The sequence below is a fragment of the Pecten maximus genome, chromosome 9 (genome assembly GCF_902652985.1).
Source record: "Pecten maximus chromosome 9, xPecMax1.1, whole genome shotgun sequence".
Taxonomy (NCBI): Eukaryota; Metazoa; Mollusca; class Bivalvia; order Pectinida; family Pectinidae; genus Pecten; species Pecten maximus.
Genome location: NC_047023.1, coordinates 1,341,282 through 1,359,560, shown reverse-complemented (window position 1 = coordinate 1,359,560; position 18,279 = coordinate 1,341,282). Strand labels below are relative to the sequence as shown.

Here is an 18,279-nt window from a genome sequence, read left to right as displayed (position 1 = left end):
TGCACTCTTCTCCTTCTAGAATATATCTTCCGGTCACTCTATTTGTAGCTCTTCTGCTTCTGGAAGATTTTCTACTTCTTCCGTCTCGAAGCTGGAAGATTCATCTTCCAAGATGTGGCGACGACCAAGTTTTAAGTGTGCGAGTGACGAGTTTTACTAGAGAAGGATTTATGACACATATATGCACGTGTCTGTGTCAAAGTGTTTGAGAAAACTTGAAAATTTGTTTATTTTGGGTTATATTTTCCCGGTTTACTCGATAAAGCTTCTCTTCTGAGAAGAGTGCAAATCGAGCGGGGCTCTTCTTAGAAAGCTTCTCTTCTGAGAAGAGCGGAAATTGAGTGGGGCTCTGGGTTCGAGCCCCGGTCTGGTCGTTGCTTATATATCCTCTTTTATCGTAGTATAACAAATAGTTCATTCAAGTGTATGACATTTATAGACGCATGTAACAAATTGAATATTTCGAATTGTATAAAACATAAAATAGATACATGGGGGTTACCGCGACTAGTTAATGAGATATGCAGGAAGATATGTTTATTACATACTATATGTGTGTTATAAATAAACACTGGGGTATATATATGTATTGTACTGTATGTGTCGTACACGGTAATCTGATACCTCATACCCAATATACACAACTTCCTTGTTCATACTACGACATGCCATGAATCGACCACATTTAAACTGTGCACCGATAGACGCCAACACCTGTATGGAATCCCCAAGTATCGATTTGTAACGTTCAGGTAAGATGGAAGACAGGAGAGTGACTGAGGAGAACCAACAACCTACCCAAGTCCCGCGGGTGGGTGTATCACAGACTCGTCGCCGCTCCCCCTCGGGGACAGACAAAGCCATAGTCGCCGCGATAGATTTCGGTACGACGTATTCGGGATACGCTTATACGTTCAGGAGCGAGTTTGAGAAGTCAGCAGGGGCGCGGGAGATCTTCTCTAACAGGTGGTCCCCCAACACAGGGGCGCTTCTGTCGGCCAAGGCCCCCACCACCGCCCTGTTTGACTCTGGGATGAACTTTCACTCATTCGGGTATGAAGCCGAGGAGAAATACGCGGACTTGATACAGGAAAAATTACAGAAAGATTGGCACTGCTTTAGGAGATTCAAAATGAAACTACACGACAGAATGGTAATTATTAAAGAGGAATGATTGGAAAAATTAAACACTATTCGATACGTAGGCCGTGTGTATATTATATATGTACCACAGGGACCCGATAATTTGTGACAGTCTACATGTATTTGGACCCAGTATGTGCTTATAATGAACATCGGGGTGTCATTTTTATCAGATTTCAATCCAGGTAGCTAAAACACTAGGAAGATCTGGCCGTGGCTTTTTTACTCTCCTATAACATAGTCCTAATTAAGTTATTATTCGAATCAGATTCTCACAAAGAAAGATCGCTGTATACTGATGACCTTGGAAAATGACAGAAAGCGATTGTCAACAGCAAAAACTGGACCCAAGTAATGTACGGTGTATTTAAGTGTATTTCAGCATGTCAGTAGATTTAAATCGCTACCTACGATTACCTACATGTAACGTTACAATTTACGAGCTATACATGTAGGTACTGATTGAAGGGCTATGCCGGTAGGGGGTTAAAGTACTCGTGATCAGCGATGTGAACTCAATTATTACACGGAAACATTAAAGATCCGGAAATGTACGCCATTATCACCCCAGAATATAGAATTATCGGTGGTTGATGGAACCGAATTAGCCGATAATTATTTTCCCTTCAGTGTCATATTTTCTGATAGGTGGCGTCGTGGTCGAGTAGCGCGCGTACTTGGGTACGTGATTTTCGTTTTTGATTTAATATATATAAATCTATATACTATTCATTTACGTGATTGAGTGGAAATTTACAACTTATAAAATTTGTATAGAATGAGATTTGATTGAATATCAGAAAAGTGAGTTGTGTGAGATGATGACATTGTACATATCACCGGGACTTGAGAATTAGTTACAGTCTACGTGTGTATCTGGACCACCCCAAGTGTGTATCACAGGGACTTGAGAATTAGTTGCAGTCTACGTGTGTATCTAAACCTCCCCTAGTGTGTATCACAGGGACTTGAGAATTAGTTACACTCTACATGTATACGTATTTGGACCTCTCCTAGTGTGTATCATAGGGACTTGAGAATTAGTTACAGTCTACATGTATTTGGACCTCCCCCAGTGTGTATCACATGGACTTGAGAATTAGTTACAGTCTACATGTATTTGGACCTCCCCTAGTGTGTATCACATGGACTTGAGAATTAGTTACAGTCTACGTGTATCTGGACCTCTCCTAGTGTGTATCATAGGGACTTGAGAATTAGTTACAGTATACGTGTGTATCTGGACCTCCCCTAGTGTGTATCACAGGGACTTGAGAATTAGTTACAGTCTACATGTATTTGGACCTCCCCTAGTGTGTATCACATGGACTTGAGAATTAGTTACAGTATACGTGTGTATTTGGACCTTCCCTAGTGTGTATCACAGGGACCTGAGAATTAGTTACAGTCTACATGTATTTGGACCTTCCCTAGTGTGTGATCACAGGGACTTGAGAATTAGTTACAGTCTACATGTATTTGGACCTTCCCTAGTGTGTATCACAGGGACTTGAGAATTAGTTACAGTCTACATGTATTTGGACCTTCCCTAGTGTGTATCACAGGGACCTGAGAATTAGTTACAGTCTACATGTATCTGGACCTCTCCTAGTGTGTATCACATGGACTTGAGAATTAGTTACAGTCTACATGTATTTGGACCTCTCCCTAGTGTGTATCACAGGGACTTGAGAATTAGTTACAGTCTACATGTATTTGGACCTTCCCTAGTGTGTATCACATGGACTTGAGAATTAGTTACAGTATACGTGTGTATTTGGACCTTCCCTAGTGTGTATCACAGGGACTTGAGAATTAGTTACAGTCTACATGTATTTGGACCTCTCCTAGTGTGTATCACAGGGACTTGAGAATTAGTTACAGTCTATGTGTATCTGGACCTCCCCTAGTGTGTCACAGGGACTTGAGAATTAGTTACAGTCTACATGTATTTGGACCTCTCCTAGTGTGTATCACATGGACTTGAGAATTAGTTACAGTATACGTGTGTATTTGGACCTTCCCTAGTGTGTATCATAGGGACTTGAGAATTAGTTACAGTCTACATGTATTTGGACCTCCCCTAGTGTGTATCACAGGGACTTGAGAATTAGTTACAGTCTACATGTATTTGGACCTGCCCTAGTGTGTATCACAGGGACTTGAGAATTAGTTACAGTCTACATGTATTTGGACCTGCCCTAGTGTGTATCACAGGGACTTGAGAATTAGTTACAGTCTACATGTATTTGGACCTGCCCTAGTGTGTATCACAGGGACTTGAGGATTAGTTACAGTTTACATGTATCTGGACCTCTCCTAGTGTGTGTCACAGGGACTTGAGAATTAGTTACAGTCTACATGTATTTGGACCTTCCCTAGTGTGCATCACAGGGACTTGAGAATTAGTAACAGTCTACGTGTATTTGGACTTCCCCTAGTGTGTACCACAGGGACCTGAGAATTAGTTACTGTCTAGATGTATTTGGACCTCTCCTAGTGTGTATCATAGGGACGTGAGAATTAGTTACAGTCTACATGTATTTGGACCTTCCCTAGTGTGCATCACAGGGACTTGAGAATTAGTTACAGTCTACGTGTATTTGGACTTCCCCTAGTGTGTACCACAGGGACCTGAGAATTAGTTACTGTCTAGATGTATTTGGACCTCTCCTAGTGTGTATCATAGGGACTTGAGAATTAGTTACACTCTACATGTATTTGGACCTCTCCTAGTGTGTATCATAGGGACTTGAGAATTAGTTACAGTCTACGTGTATTTGGACCTCCCCCAGTGTGTATCACAGGGACTTGAGAATTAGTTACAGTCTACATGTATTTGGACCTCCCCTAGTGTGTATCACATGGACTTGAGAATAAGTTACAGTCTATGTGTATCTGGACCACCCCTAGTGTGTATCACAGGGACTTGAGAATTAGTTACAGTCTACGTGTATTTGGACTTCTCCTAGTGTGTACCACAGGGACCTGAGAATTAGTTACTGTCTACATGTATTTGGACCTCCCCTAGTGTGTATCACAGGGACTTGAGGATTAGTTACAGTCTACATGTATCTGGACCTCCCCGATTGTGTATCACAGGGACTTGAGAATTAGTGACAGTCTACATGTATTTGGACCTTTCCTAGTGTGTGTCACAGGGACTTGATAATTAGTTACAGTCTACATGTATTTGGACCACTCCTAGTGTGTATCACAGGGACTTGAGAATTAGTTACAGTATACGTGTGTATTTGGACCTTCCCTAGTGTGTATCACATGGACTTGAGAATTAGTTACAGTATACGTGTGTATTTGGACCTTCCCTAGTGTGTATCACAGGGACTTGAGAATTAGTTACACTCTACATGTATTTGGACCTCTCCTAGTGTGTATCATAGGGACTTGAGAATTAGTTACAGTCTACATGTATTTGGATCTCCCCTAGTGTGTACCACAGGGACTTGAGAATTAGTTACAGTCTACATGTATCTGGACCTCCCCGATTGTGTATCACATGGACTTGAGAATTAGTTACAGCCTACATGTATTTGGATCTCCCCTAGTGTGTACCACAGGGACTTGAGAATTAGTTACAGCCTACATGTATTTGGACCTCCCCTAGTGTGTATCACATGGACTTGAGAATTAGTTACAGTCTACATGTATCTGGACCTCCCCGATTGTGTATCACAGGGACTTGAGAATTAGTTACAGTCTACATGTATTTGGACCTCTCCTAGTGTGTATCATAGGGACTTGAGAATTAGTTACAGTCTACGTGTATTTGGACTTCCCCTAGTGTGTACCACAGGGACTTGAGAATTAGTTACAGTCTACATGTATCTGGACCTCCCCGATTGTGTATCACAGGGACTTGAGAATTAGTTACAGTCTACATGTATTTGGACCTTTCCCTAGTGTGTACCACAGGGACTTGAGAATTAGTTACAGTCTACATGTATTTGGACCTCCCCTAGTGTGTATCACAGGGACTTGAGAATTAGTTACAGTCTACATGTATCTGGACCTCCCCTATTGTGTATCACAGGGACTTGAGAATTAGTTACAGTCTACATGTATTTGGACCTTCCCTAGTGTGTATCACATGGACTTGAGAATTAGTTACAGTCTACGTGTATTTGGACTTCCCCTAGTGTGTACCACAGGGACCTGAGAATTAGTTACTGTCTACATGTATTTGGACCTCTCCTAGTGTGTATCACAGGGACTTGAGAATTAGTTACAGTCTACATGTATTTGGACCTGCCCTAGTGTGTACCACAGGGACCTGAGAATTAGTTACAGTCTACATGTATTTGGACCTTTCCTAGTGTGTGTCACAGTGGCTTGAGAATTAGTTACAGTCTACATGTATTTGGACCTCCCCTAGTGTGTATCACAGGGACTTGAGAATTAGTTACAGTATACGTGTGTATTTGGACCTTCCCTAGTGTGTATCACAGGGACTTGAGAATTAGTTACAGTCTACGTGTATTTGGACTTCCCCTAGTGTGTACCACAGGGACCTGAGAATTAGTTACTGTCTAGATGTATTTGGACCTCTCCTAGTGTGTATCATAGGGACTTGAGAATTAGTTACAGTATACGTGTGTATTTGGACCTTCCCTAGTGTGTATCACATGGACTTGAGAATTAGTTACAGTCTACGTGTATTTGGACCTCCCCTAGTGTGTCACAGGGACTTGAGAATTAGCTACAGTCTACATTATTTGGACCTCTCCTAGTGTGTATCACAGGGACTTGAGAATTAGTTACAGTCTACATGTATTTGGACCTCCCCTAGTGTGTATCACAGGGACTTGAGAATTAGTTACAGTCTACATGTATTTGGACCTCCCCTAGTGTGTATCACAGGGACTTGAGAATTAGTTACAGTCTACGTGTGTATTTGGACCTCCCCTAGTGTGTATCACAGGGACTTGAGAATTAGTTACAGTCTACATGTATCTGGACCTCTCCTAGTGTGTATCACAGGGACTTGAGAATTAGTTACAGTCTACATGTATTTGGACCTCTCCTAGTGTGTATCACAGGGACTTGAGAATTAGTTACAGTCTACGTGTGTATTTGGACCTCCCCTAGTGTGTACCACAGGGACCTGAGAATTAGTTACAGTCTACATGTATTTGGACCTCTCCTAGTGTGTATCACAGGGACTTGAGAATTAGTTACAGTCTACGTGTATTTGGACCTCTCCTAGTGTGTCACAGGGACTTGAGAATTAGTTACAGTCCATATGTATTTGGACCACCCCTAGTGTGTATCACAGGGACTTGAGAACTAGTTACAGTCTACGTGTATCTGGACCTCTCCAAGTGTGTCACAGGGACTTGAGAATTAGTTACAGTCCATATGTATTTGGACCACCCCTAGTGTGTATCACAGGGACTTGAGAATTAGTTACAGGATACGTGTGTATTTGGACCTCCCCTAGTGTGTATCACAGGGACTTGAGAATTAGTTGCAGTCTACATGTATTTGGACCTGCCCTAGTGTGTATCACAGGGACTTGAGAACTAGTTACAGTCTACGTGTATCTGGACCTTCCCTAGTGTGTATCACAGGGACTTGAGAATTAGTTGCAGTCTACATGTATTTGGACCTCCCCTAGTGTGTATATCACATTTTCAGACGTTTTTGGGGACTAGAAATGTGCTTTACCCATTAGGGGAGGTCTAATACATGAAGACTGTAACTATAATTCCCAAGTCCCCGTGGTGCATAGCTGTCGGCGATTATGCGCTCCTTTTCAATAAATATTATTATTGTTATTGAAGAGTTGAGTTTTTTCCTGTCAGAATGTATGGTCTTTGTATTGACTTCATAACCGATAAAACCATCGCTTACACACCAATAAAATATTTAGTTTTTTGACGAAAATTGCCTGTATATCTAGGTACTGAGCCGTAAGCTGGAGATCACAGATGAGGCTGGGCGCCCTTTCCACGCCAAAACCGTATTCACCGAGAGCATCCGGTATCTACGCCAGCAGTTGATCAACACGATCGAGAATCGAAACCCTATGAACAAGAACGACGCCATACATTGGGTTCTTACCATACCCGCCATATGGACTGAACCCGCAAAACAGTTCATGCGCGAAGCGGCAATAGACGTAAGCAAATATAGAAACTTATACACATAGATAAAGAGAAGCAGATTGCTAAAAAGAACATTTATACACATAGATATAGAGAAGCAGATTGCTAAAAAGAACATTTGTTAGAGTATAATTCAGTTCGGTTTTTGTAAAGTTTGCCCTCAAAGTTATTGTCTCGAAATGTCATATGATAAGAAAAGATAAGATAAATTTTATTACCAGTGCAGGACCTTTTGATCCTCTATACCGGACTCAGAAATATGGTTATTACAATCAGGGACATATATATTATACGTCCCTGTTACAATAAATAAAATCAATGAATTGTGATAACAGTTCCAATTCCTATATAATTTCACATTTATAGTTATATAAAAGTTCCTGATTTTCCCAATGATTATCTGGTCTATTTTTGAAAGAATTTACTGTTGGTGTCATTCGGTTTTTTTCAGAGATCTATATACTAACTTTAGTATATAAGTTTCTGGGTTTTTTAAGGAACACGTACAAACGGAGAATTAGAAAAAAAATCATATCAAAATGGATACTCAAAGAACCATTTTTTAGCCTATAGCTAAATATGTTAACTATTATAAAATATCGATATCACAAATGTGCTAGCGTTAGCTCTATTTTCTGACCTTAGGCAGGAATCCCCACCGGAGACTTACAAATAGCCCTTGAGCCTGAGGCCGCCGCTGTTTACTGCCGATCCCTTCCGGAAGGCATTTTGAGAGACTCCCAGGATCGCGGGGTGACGGATGCCTTCCGGCCTGGTGGGTGTTACATGATCGTCGACCTAGGAGGTATGTTATATTCCAAGAATTTGTTTGTTTGTTTTTTTTTGTTTAACGTCCTATTATAACAGCCAGGGTCATTTAAGGACGTGCCAGGTTTTGGAGGTGGGGAGTACCCGGATAAAAACCACCGGCCTACGGTCAGTGTACCTGGCAACTGCCCCACGTGTGTCGGGACACCTTATCCTCTCGGCCACCGCGGTCCCTCCATAGATGTATTATAGTACCTGTGTATTATAAATATAAATACCGTGGGTTAGAAATTTATGCCAAGTCCCTGTGTTATATTCTGTTTGTAACATTTATTATTATTTTTTTCAATGACAAATATAGATATTATGGTATTTTTTTGTGTGTGTTAACCTTGGTTAATACTCTTGAGTAGTTAAGGGTACAGAGAAACGGCTGTCAAACAAATTACAACAAATTATTTTGTTAATTTAATGTATCTAATTAGAAATAAATGTACACGTTAAGACAGTCATGATGTATGTATGTAAATATTTATGTTAGGAGACGGCTTATTTTGTTGTAAGAACTTGTGCCTAATCCTTTTTGTCATTTTAAGGCTTTAAAATATGAGACGGAATGCCCCTTTAAAAATTAAGTCAACAATTGTATTTTATCTATTTGATGACGTAATTATCTAATGACGTCATATGTGTTAAAATAACGTCATCGTTTATATTAAGCTATAATAGTGTTAAGATCTTTCTTTAGACGTTTCTATAGCATGTCTGTAATATTGTTCCGTATCCAATACCGCGTCACGTTGTGACTAACAACCACGTGACTCTTTTAGGTGGAACTGTTGACACGACTGTACACGAGGTAGCCGAAGACGGCCGACTTGTGGAGATTCGACAAGCGTCTGGCGGACCCTGGGGTGGTACCTCTGTCGACGATACGTTTTACGGCTTTGTCGTTAGGAAGTTTGGCAAAGAGTTCATTGAGCAATTCCGAATCGAACGAGCCAGTGAATGGATGAAGTTATCCATGGATTTTGAAACACAAAAAAGAAAACTCAAATTTGAAACTAACTATAACATCAGGATAGAGATTCCTCAGCGTCTGATCGCGGAGAGTAACCTACAGGTAGCCGACATCCAATCCTACAATAAACTGAGCATAGAAAACGATGAATTCAAAAACTTCTTCCGTCCATCTTCAGAGGATATCGTGGCCCACATACAGTCGATTCTAGCGGAAGTGAGTAAGGTTGACTTGATTTTATTGGTCGGTGGGTTTGCTACATCCGGGTATGTTAGCCATGTCATCATGGACGCTTTCCCTGAAAAACGCGTGGTAGTTCCGCTGCAGGCGGAAGTGGCTGTAATGTACGGCGCCGTGCTGTTTGGGTTCGAGCCTTTGGTCATCAGTTCAAGAGTTTGTCGATACACCTATGGAATTGACGTCTTCGAGGACTTCCGAGAAGGGTATCATCCGCCGGAGTACAAGGTGGTGATAGACGGAGAACCGTCCTGTGTGAATGTGTTCAGTGTCCTTGTGAATGAAGGAGAAGCCATGGGAGTTGCAGAGAAACGCAAGCGAACGTACTCTTCCACACACCGAGATGAAGATCGTAAGTACCTCATAATGGACGTTCCGGTGTTCGCCTCCAAGACAGCTTGTCCCAAGTACACAACGGAGGCGACCTGTGTGGAGCTCGGCCGCATCCAGGTGGAGCCACCGGCAGACGGATGGCCGCTGGAGGTCCACTACTCTGTTAACATGTTCTTCGGGCAGACTGAGTTCAATGTTATCGTGAAAAACGACGTCACTGGACACGAATATAAATCCAGACATGACTTTCTGCAGTGAGGGAATATAACATGCATTCTCAAGTATTATCACTTACATTATTTTATTTACGTGGCAATGAAAATTATGCTGATTGTAATTGACATCCATCCCGTGGCCATTATGAAGTCACAAGTGTGAGGTTATAAACGTCAAAGAAATCGTACAGAAGCGAGGATATATCCTTCTTACATGTTGTAGGCGAATGGATTGTGGCGAATTGTTGCTCAGATGTCTTTTGCCAAGAGGACACTGATGGCCTTAGACCCGATATATCCCGCGACATATAGCTATGGGAGGCCACTTAAAAGTGAAGAATCGAGAGAATTATTGCCCGTCTCCATCCAAATTTAGGGGTTATAAAGATAGACCAAAAATAATGTGTTTTTCTCCTCGCCCTTGTTTATCTCTTTTTTTCTTTCCTCTGTATGATTTGTTTTCCTCTTTGGTATCTCCTTCGTCCGTCCTCATGTGACCCAGGTGGATTTTATAACCCCGTAAAACAAAGCCGTCCAAATAACTGCCCATCGCCCGGAATATTTTATATTAAATTTTAAATGATCTTCATAAAACAACAAAGGGTGCCGTAATTGGTAGAATGCATTGAACTCTCTAGTTATGGTATTGAAAGTGGTTATAAATGACAAAGCTTTTATGGACAAATATGATGCGTGCTTATCCACAGCTAGACATTTCAACGCTTGCTGTTCATTTTGTAAAGTTTGTCGTTGGCAGGTAAATAAATATATTTTTTTTTACAATTATATAGAAAAAAGCTATTTCAGGTTTCTTTAATTTTATACTTGGATGCAATATTTATACAAATTTACACATGCCACTTTATATATATATATATATACGTTCTATCATATTTCATCAGTGTCAAATTTTACATAGCAAGTGTTGTCGATGAAGTAGCTTATACGCTTCCGAAACCTCTTGTCTTTGTATTTTTCTACTTTTTAAGAGCCTCATATCTTGATATTGTGTAACAATAACGATTTATTCTACGTCTGTATTATCTTGACCTTTTTGTTCTGAATTGCGTTGATTGTACACATATGTTTTATTTCTGTGACACACGTGACTCACACCTTCCTCCACGACTGTTTTATGACTGTGATTCATGTGATACAAGCTTTCCCTACGTCCATATTTGGGTTGGGAATTTGGTCCCTGTGCCCACATTTACCAATTGTATATTATAACTGTGATAAAATGTCTACATCCGTCCAACAGAATCATTAATTCCAACATATGTTTACAAGTAATAAAAACTGTACAATAAAAAATGCACCATTGTCTTGTTCTAATTCAGTTGGGAAGAAACCAGATGAATATGTTCAAGTTAAATAATTTATCATGGGATTTAGTCAGAGAATCGATTATCTAATGTATCAATGAATTTAGTCAGGGAATAAGTTACCTAATGTATCATGGAATTTAGTCAGAGAAACGGTTAACATATATCATGAATTTAGTCAGGGAATAAGTTAACTAATGTATCGTTGAATTTAGTCAGAGAATCGGTTATCTAATGTATCAATGAATTTAGTCAGGGAATAAGTTAACTAATGTATCGTTGAATTTAGTCAGAGAATCGGTTATCTAATGTATCAATGAATTTAGTCAGGGAATAAGTTAACTAATGTATCGTTGAATTTAGTCAGAGAATCGGTTATCTAATGTATCAATGAATTTAGTCAGGGAATAAGTTAACTAATGTTTCGTTGAATTTAGTCAGAGAATCGGTTATCTAATGTATCAATGAATTTAGTCAGGGAATAAGTTAACTAATGTATCGTTGAATTTAGTCAGAGAATCGGTTATCTAATGTATCAATGAATTTAGTCAGGGAATAAGTTAACTAATGTATCGTTGAATTTAGTCAGAGAATCGGTTATCTAATGTATCAATGAATTTAGTCAGGGAATAAGTTAACTAATGTATCGTTGAATTTAGTCAGAGAAACGGTTAACATATATCATGAATTTAGTCAGGGAATAAGTTAACTAATGTATCATGGAATTTAGTCAGAGAATCGGTTATCTAATGTATCAATGAATTTAGTCAGGGAATAAGTTAACTAATGTATCGTTGAATTTAGTCAGAGAAACGGTTAACATATATCATGAATTTAGTCAGGGAATAAGTTAACTAATGTATCGTTGAATTTAGTCAGAGAAACGGTTAACATATATCATGAATTTAGTCAGGGAATAAGTTAACTAATGTATCATGGAATTTAGTCAGGGAATAAGTTAAATCAGATAATAGACATATACCACAAGATTTGTTCAGACCTAGAAAAAAAGAAACACGCTTGACTGTTACCCTGACTTTTCTAAAACCTTTGACAGAGTCTGGCATAAAGGTATATTTGGAACGTTAAAATCATCATGGTATTTCAGACATATCTCGTCATCTGATGTTGATGGTTTATCATTGGGACTGGAGGTCCACAGGGCTCCAGTCTCGAGCCTCTTCTTTTTCCTATTTATATAAATGATATAGCTCATTTGTTGATGATACCATCCCTGGTTATTTTCATATCAAATTCAGATGATACTGATGAAGATCTTGACTTTTATACATGGATGCTCGCAATCGGATTAGAAAAAAAGTTTATCGGGATCAGCGTGAAGCAGAAAGACTAATTACTGGATTGCCATCTTATATATCTTATGCCAAAAAAAGAATCTATATATCGAATCAGAATAATTACTTTATATATAGAATCGGAAGTATAATCACTTTCAGAAAGAAGAGCAACACGCGGAAACTTTAATTATATATTTATACAGTATTATCATATCAAATCTAAAAATAAGCTTAAATATGTTTCTCTTTGGAAATTAAAACCAGGCTTTGGGTGTAAATTACAATGTACAGTCTTTCATTAAATCAAGCAGAAGATTTTGAAAATTAACTTTATATACATATTTTGAATATGTGTCATTGACTTCCGTTCTTCCCGTTGTTAAATTTGAAACTAATTGTCTATGTAATCAACTGCACACACACACATATACATATACGAAAGGAGATGGCTCTATAAGTTGCTATAACTTGTGCAAAATCCTTAATTTATACCAATTTTGAAAAATAAGATATCATAGTCATTGAAACTTCCTTGATGATATCTCAGAAATTCTTCAATCTACTGCACGTCTTTTCGCTGACGACACCTCTTTGAAAGTCTCTTCATCTTCATGTCTAGAAATACAAACAGTTTTAAATAGAGACCTGGATGCTTTAAACAGATGGGCAAGTACTTGGCTAGTTACTTTTAATCCAAATAAGACGGAAGTTATTTTTATTTCTAATTCGGATAACGTTGATGAAGATCTGGAACTGATTTTTGATGGCCATTTTTTAAATTTTAGTAGTGAGCATAGACATCTTGGAGTTAATATAATCTTAATATTATTCACACTAAATTAAGACATGAATGCAGTTCCCTTAATCATGATCTTTACCGTTCAAATCTGGTCCAAAACTCAAATTGTGTAAATTGTGGCTATTATTGTGAGAATGCCTATCACTTCTTCTTTGAATGTCAATCTTACACAAATGCTCGAGTTGTGCTTTTAAATCATTTAAGTGATTTAGATATAAATATATCTTTAAGATTATTACTTTTTGGAAATGAAAATATGTCTTTGGATTTAAATTGTGTTGTATTTAACAAAGTACAAAATTTTATAAAATCCAGAGGAAGATTTTAACAAGATTTTAACAATATTTAACATGTTTGAAAATTTTATTGACTTTGTTATATTATTTTGTGTGAGTGCCTAATGTTATGTAGGCCTATATCTCTTTCGTACTGCAGTTGATCAGTCTGTAATATCATCTGTTGTCTATGTAACTATTGTAAGGAAATGGCTTCATAAGTTGTAATAACTTGTGCCAAATCCTATTTGCAAATATGTGTAAATAAAATATGTTTAAAGTCAAAGAAACTTCCTTCCTACCACAATCACCGGGACCATTACGTTTGCCCAACAACACAAATATGTTAGCCCCCTTTAATATGATAAACAAAATCATTCGACTGTAACTTATTACACACACGTACCTAATACATATATCTCTAAGTGTGGAGCTGTGTTCTTTTATGATGAAATTATAGTTTCCCAATTCATTGAATAGATTATAGTTCGACCTTTTATTGCTCATACACTGTATAATGAATAATTATGTATCCGTTTATAAATGGGAAAAAAACAAGTGAGAAGAAGAAAAATTCTAGGTCTAATATTTACTTGAAAATCCAAGAAGTTGGCAAGCTATTTTAACTTTCTCCTACCGAAGATCAAGGGGAATAACTGTAGCAGACTTGGAGTTTTGTACACCTAACGTGTCATCGCACATGCGCACAAACACCAAAATGTGTTTGTAAACAAACCAGCAGGCCTACGTCTACGTTTGTAAGAATGACAGAAGAAACCGAGGTCTGTATGCAATATATACTTTTGCTTTGGTATCGAAACTTTTTTTCATATAAACTCTAATGATTTCTGAATGCGAATATCATTGATAACGTCATACTAAACATCCTCGATCTTAGTTTGCGATGTGAACTTAACGTTAGGCCGCCAGTAGGCAATGAATGGGCATGAAAATGTCGCCTCGTTTAGGCCACAGACAATTAGTCGTGAAAGCATGGGAACGAACAGTAAGTTCGATGTTCCAGTAGACTTATTTTGCAAAAATGTTATTAAACAAATTCTATGACATTAACATGCAATAAGCCCTCTCGTGCACACTACTTTGATTATGTTGTGGCCCCGGGGCTTATCAGTACTGCCCTACTCAAGTCCCATAAAGGGGGTGGGGTTGTTGGAAGTTGCTATCTAATGACAATGATAGGTAAATGGGCCACATGAATTGTTAGCATATTGAATTATTAGATATCCAAAGTGTTTTATTTAAATGATGTGTAAATTGGATGTAATTCTAATTTCGTTAATTTTTCATTTCAGTTTCGTATGTAATTCTAATTTCGTTAATTTTTCATTTCAGTTTCCTTCAGTTATTGAATTAAATGTCGGTGGGAGACATTTCACAACTAGTCTCCTAACCTTGACTAAGTCTGAAGGTACAATGCTGGCCGCTATGTTTAGTGGTAATTATGATGTCAAAAAAGACAAGAATGGCCGATATTTCATTGATGCAGATGGCGACACTTTTGCACATGTGTTGAACTATTTAAGGTACGGCGAGCTGCCCCCGACACAACAGGCCCCGTCTGTGTATCGTGATGCTGTCTACTTCGGACTCCATGGCTTAACGGAAGAATTGGAACGCTACCCTAGTATGCTCTCAAAAATTCAACGTGATGCGTATCGGACACAATTTCCTGGCTATCAGAAGGTACTGGTGAAGATTTTAGACACCGTTACAGATTCCAACCAAAAGATTATTGATACCACTTCAGATATCTTCATCGCATTGTTTGCTAAAGTGAAAAAAAATAAATTACCAAATTTTGATAAAAGTCATGTTTGTTCTTATAAACCAAAAAACAAAGAAAACAAGCATGCTGATGTTTCCTTGGGTCCTTGGGATATTCCAACACCTGAGAAAGATGTTATGAATTGTATAACTTTTGACCTCAAAGAGCGAGGATTTGTTGTGACCCACGACTCGCTGGGACAGTGTAACTACATGTGTGAAAAAATCCCAGGAATGCCAGGTCAACTCCTGGTAGAAAATTGTTGTTATTCCATGTTTAAAATTACATTTCATTGGTGGAAAATGTAATGTTTGTCTACACGATAAATTTACATGCAAGACTTTTGTTGCAGTTTTCATATAAACGTTACCATCAAATGAGGAGAAAATGCCAAGTGTGAAATATTGCTTAGAATAAAAAAATGAGGACTTCTTCATCTGACTTCACATACATATTATTTTAAACCTGTCGCCAAAATAACTATAATTTTACAGTATACTGTAGATGAAAAGTTTTAGACTTTAGAGTTCAAAAGATTGATCCCTAAGTATTTGTCCTTTTTGTTGTGAATTCATTGTTTTACATTGTTTATAAAAACACAATAGATGTTTATTGTTAACACCTATACCAAACAGATGTTTATTGTTAACACCTATACCAGTTTTACATTTTAATTCTTATTCAATATTGGGTTCTGTGAACTTTATAGCTTTTAAGTGTAAAGTTGATTTGACACTCATATTGAAAATTTAAATACATTTTTAAAATATCATATTTTTACTAGTTAGTATTTTCACAGAATAAATTTACGTTTGATGTAATTGGTATGTCATATATATTTCACATATATATGTGTGAGCGTACAAGTCTACAACTCATGGCTGTATCAACTTGTGCATTACTTACCTTTTTGTGCCAGGATTTGTTTTACATCAGTTAAATTTTTCAATACTTTGAAATTGTTGACATTTTATCTGTTGGAAATTGTATACATTTTACATATACCCATTTGATTTTACCCAGAATGTATTATTAAGTGAGTAAATGCTTTATCTTGTTGAATAAATCTTTGAACATTCATTTAACACGTGATTATTTTTAGGTCATCTGACCCGAAGGGTCAGGATGACCTATAGTCATCATGCTTCGTCCGTCGTCGTGCGCCGTCCGCCGTGCGCCGTGCGTAAACTTTTCACATTTCAAACTTCTTCTCAAGTTCCACCAGTGGGATTGAGCTGAAACTTGCCAGAAATGATCCTGAGATGGTCCTGACCAAGTGTTGTTAATTTTCGGGTCGGTCCAAAATCCAAGATGGCCGCCATAGCCGCCATCTTGAAAAACACATTTGAAACTTCTTCTCAAGTTCCACCAGTGCTATTGGGCTGAAATTTGCCTGAAATGATCCTGATATGATGCCGACCAAGTGTTGTTATTTTTCGGGTCGGTCCGAAATCCAAGATGGCCGTCGTGGCCGCCATCTTGAAAAACACATTTTAAACTTCTTCTCCAGTTCCACCAGTGCTATTAAGCTGAAACTTGCCTGAAATGATCCTGATATGATGCCAACCAAGTGTTGTTATTTTTCGGGTCGGTCCGAAATCCAAGATGGCCGCCATAGCCGCCATTTTGAAAACACATTTTAAACTTCTTCTCATGTTCCACCAGTGCTATTGAGCTGAAACTTGCCAGCAATGATCCTGAGATGGTCCTGACCAAGTGTTGTTATTTTTCGGGTCGGTCGAAAATCCAAGATGGCCGCCATAGCCGCCATCTTGAACAAGAGATCCCAGAGGGATCTTGGCGCCCACCATTGAATGATCTTGATAGGTTCCATGTCAGATTGATCTTTTCTCTACTTTTCCCTTCCTCTAAGCCTTACTAATCTGTGTAAATTCAGAAACAGCCCTCTAGTACTTTTCAAACAAGGGAAACCTATATATAAAATTTAAGATTTAGCGATAATGGCTGTCTGTCGGCCATGTTGTTTTCGGATTGGTCCCAAAATGCAACACCAGGGACCAAGGGGAACTTACATATGAAATTTGAGAAAGATCCCTTCAGTACCTTCTGTAAAATAGCGATAACAAACTTCAATTGTCAAAATACAAGATGGCTGCCTGTCGGCCAGGTTGTTTTCTGACTGGTCTCAAAATGCAATATGCATAACTAGGCACCAAGGGAAACCTAAATATGAAGTTTGAGAACGATCCCTTCATTACTTTCTGAGAAATAGCGATAACAAACTTCAATTGTCAAAATCCAAGATGGCTGCCTGTCGGCCATGTTATTTTCCGTTTGGTCTCAAAATGCAATATGCATAACTAGGCACCATGGGGAACCTATATATGAAATTTGAGAAAGATCTCTTCAGTACATTCTAAGAAATAGCGATAACAAACTTCAATTGTCAAAATCCAAGATGGCTGCCTGTTGGCCATGTTGTTTTCCAATAGGTCTCAAAATGCTTTATGCATAACTAGGCACCAAGGGAAACATACATATGAAATTTGAGAAAGATCTCTTCAGTACATTCTGAGAAATAGCGATAACAAACTTCAATTGTCAAAATCCAAGATGGCTGCCTGTCGGCCATGTTGTTTTCCGATTGGTCTCAAAATGCAATATGCATAACTTGGTACCAAGGGGAACCTACATATGAAATTTGAGAAAGATCCCTTCAGTACTTTCTGAGAAATAGCAATAACAAACTTCAATTGTCAAAATCCAAGATGGCTGCCTGTCGGCCATGTTGTTTTGCGATTGGTCTCAAAATGCGATATGCATAACTAGGCACCAAGGGGAACCTACATATGAAATGTGAGAAAGATCTCGTCAGTGCATTCTGAGAAATAGCGATAACAAACTTCAATTGTCAAAATCCAAGATGGCTGCCTGTCGGCCATGTTATTTTCAGATTGGTCTCAAAATGCAATATGCATAACTAGGCACCAAGG

The 18,279-nt window shown here is 38.4% G+C and overlaps 2 protein-coding genes across 2 annotated transcripts; both read left to right on the top strand.

Annotated features, from left to right (window-relative positions):
* Positions 1 to 661: 661 nt before the first annotated feature.
* Positions 662 to 11,160, top strand: LOC117334991 (heat shock 70 kDa protein 12A-like). Its single transcript, XM_033894877.1, has 4 exons — positions 662 to 1,153; positions 7,064 to 7,282; positions 7,914 to 8,073; positions 8,867 to 11,160. Exons 1-4 carry the CDS (start codon positions 758 to 760, stop codon positions 9,883 to 9,885), a joined length of 1,794 nt encoding a protein of 597 aa, XP_033750768.1. The 5' UTR covers positions 662 to 757; the 3' UTR covers positions 9,886 to 11,160.
* A 3,057-nt stretch (positions 11,161 to 14,217) lies between these two features.
* On the top strand, positions 14,218 to 16,410 carry LOC117334990 (BTB/POZ domain-containing protein KCTD7-like). Its single transcript, XM_033894876.1, has 2 exons — positions 14,218 to 14,321; positions 14,893 to 16,410. Exons 1-2 carry the CDS (start codon positions 14,304 to 14,306, stop codon positions 15,631 to 15,633), a joined length of 759 nt encoding a protein of 252 aa, XP_033750767.1. The 5' UTR covers positions 14,218 to 14,303; the 3' UTR covers positions 15,634 to 16,410.
* Positions 16,411 to 18,279: the final 1,869 nt, after the last annotated feature.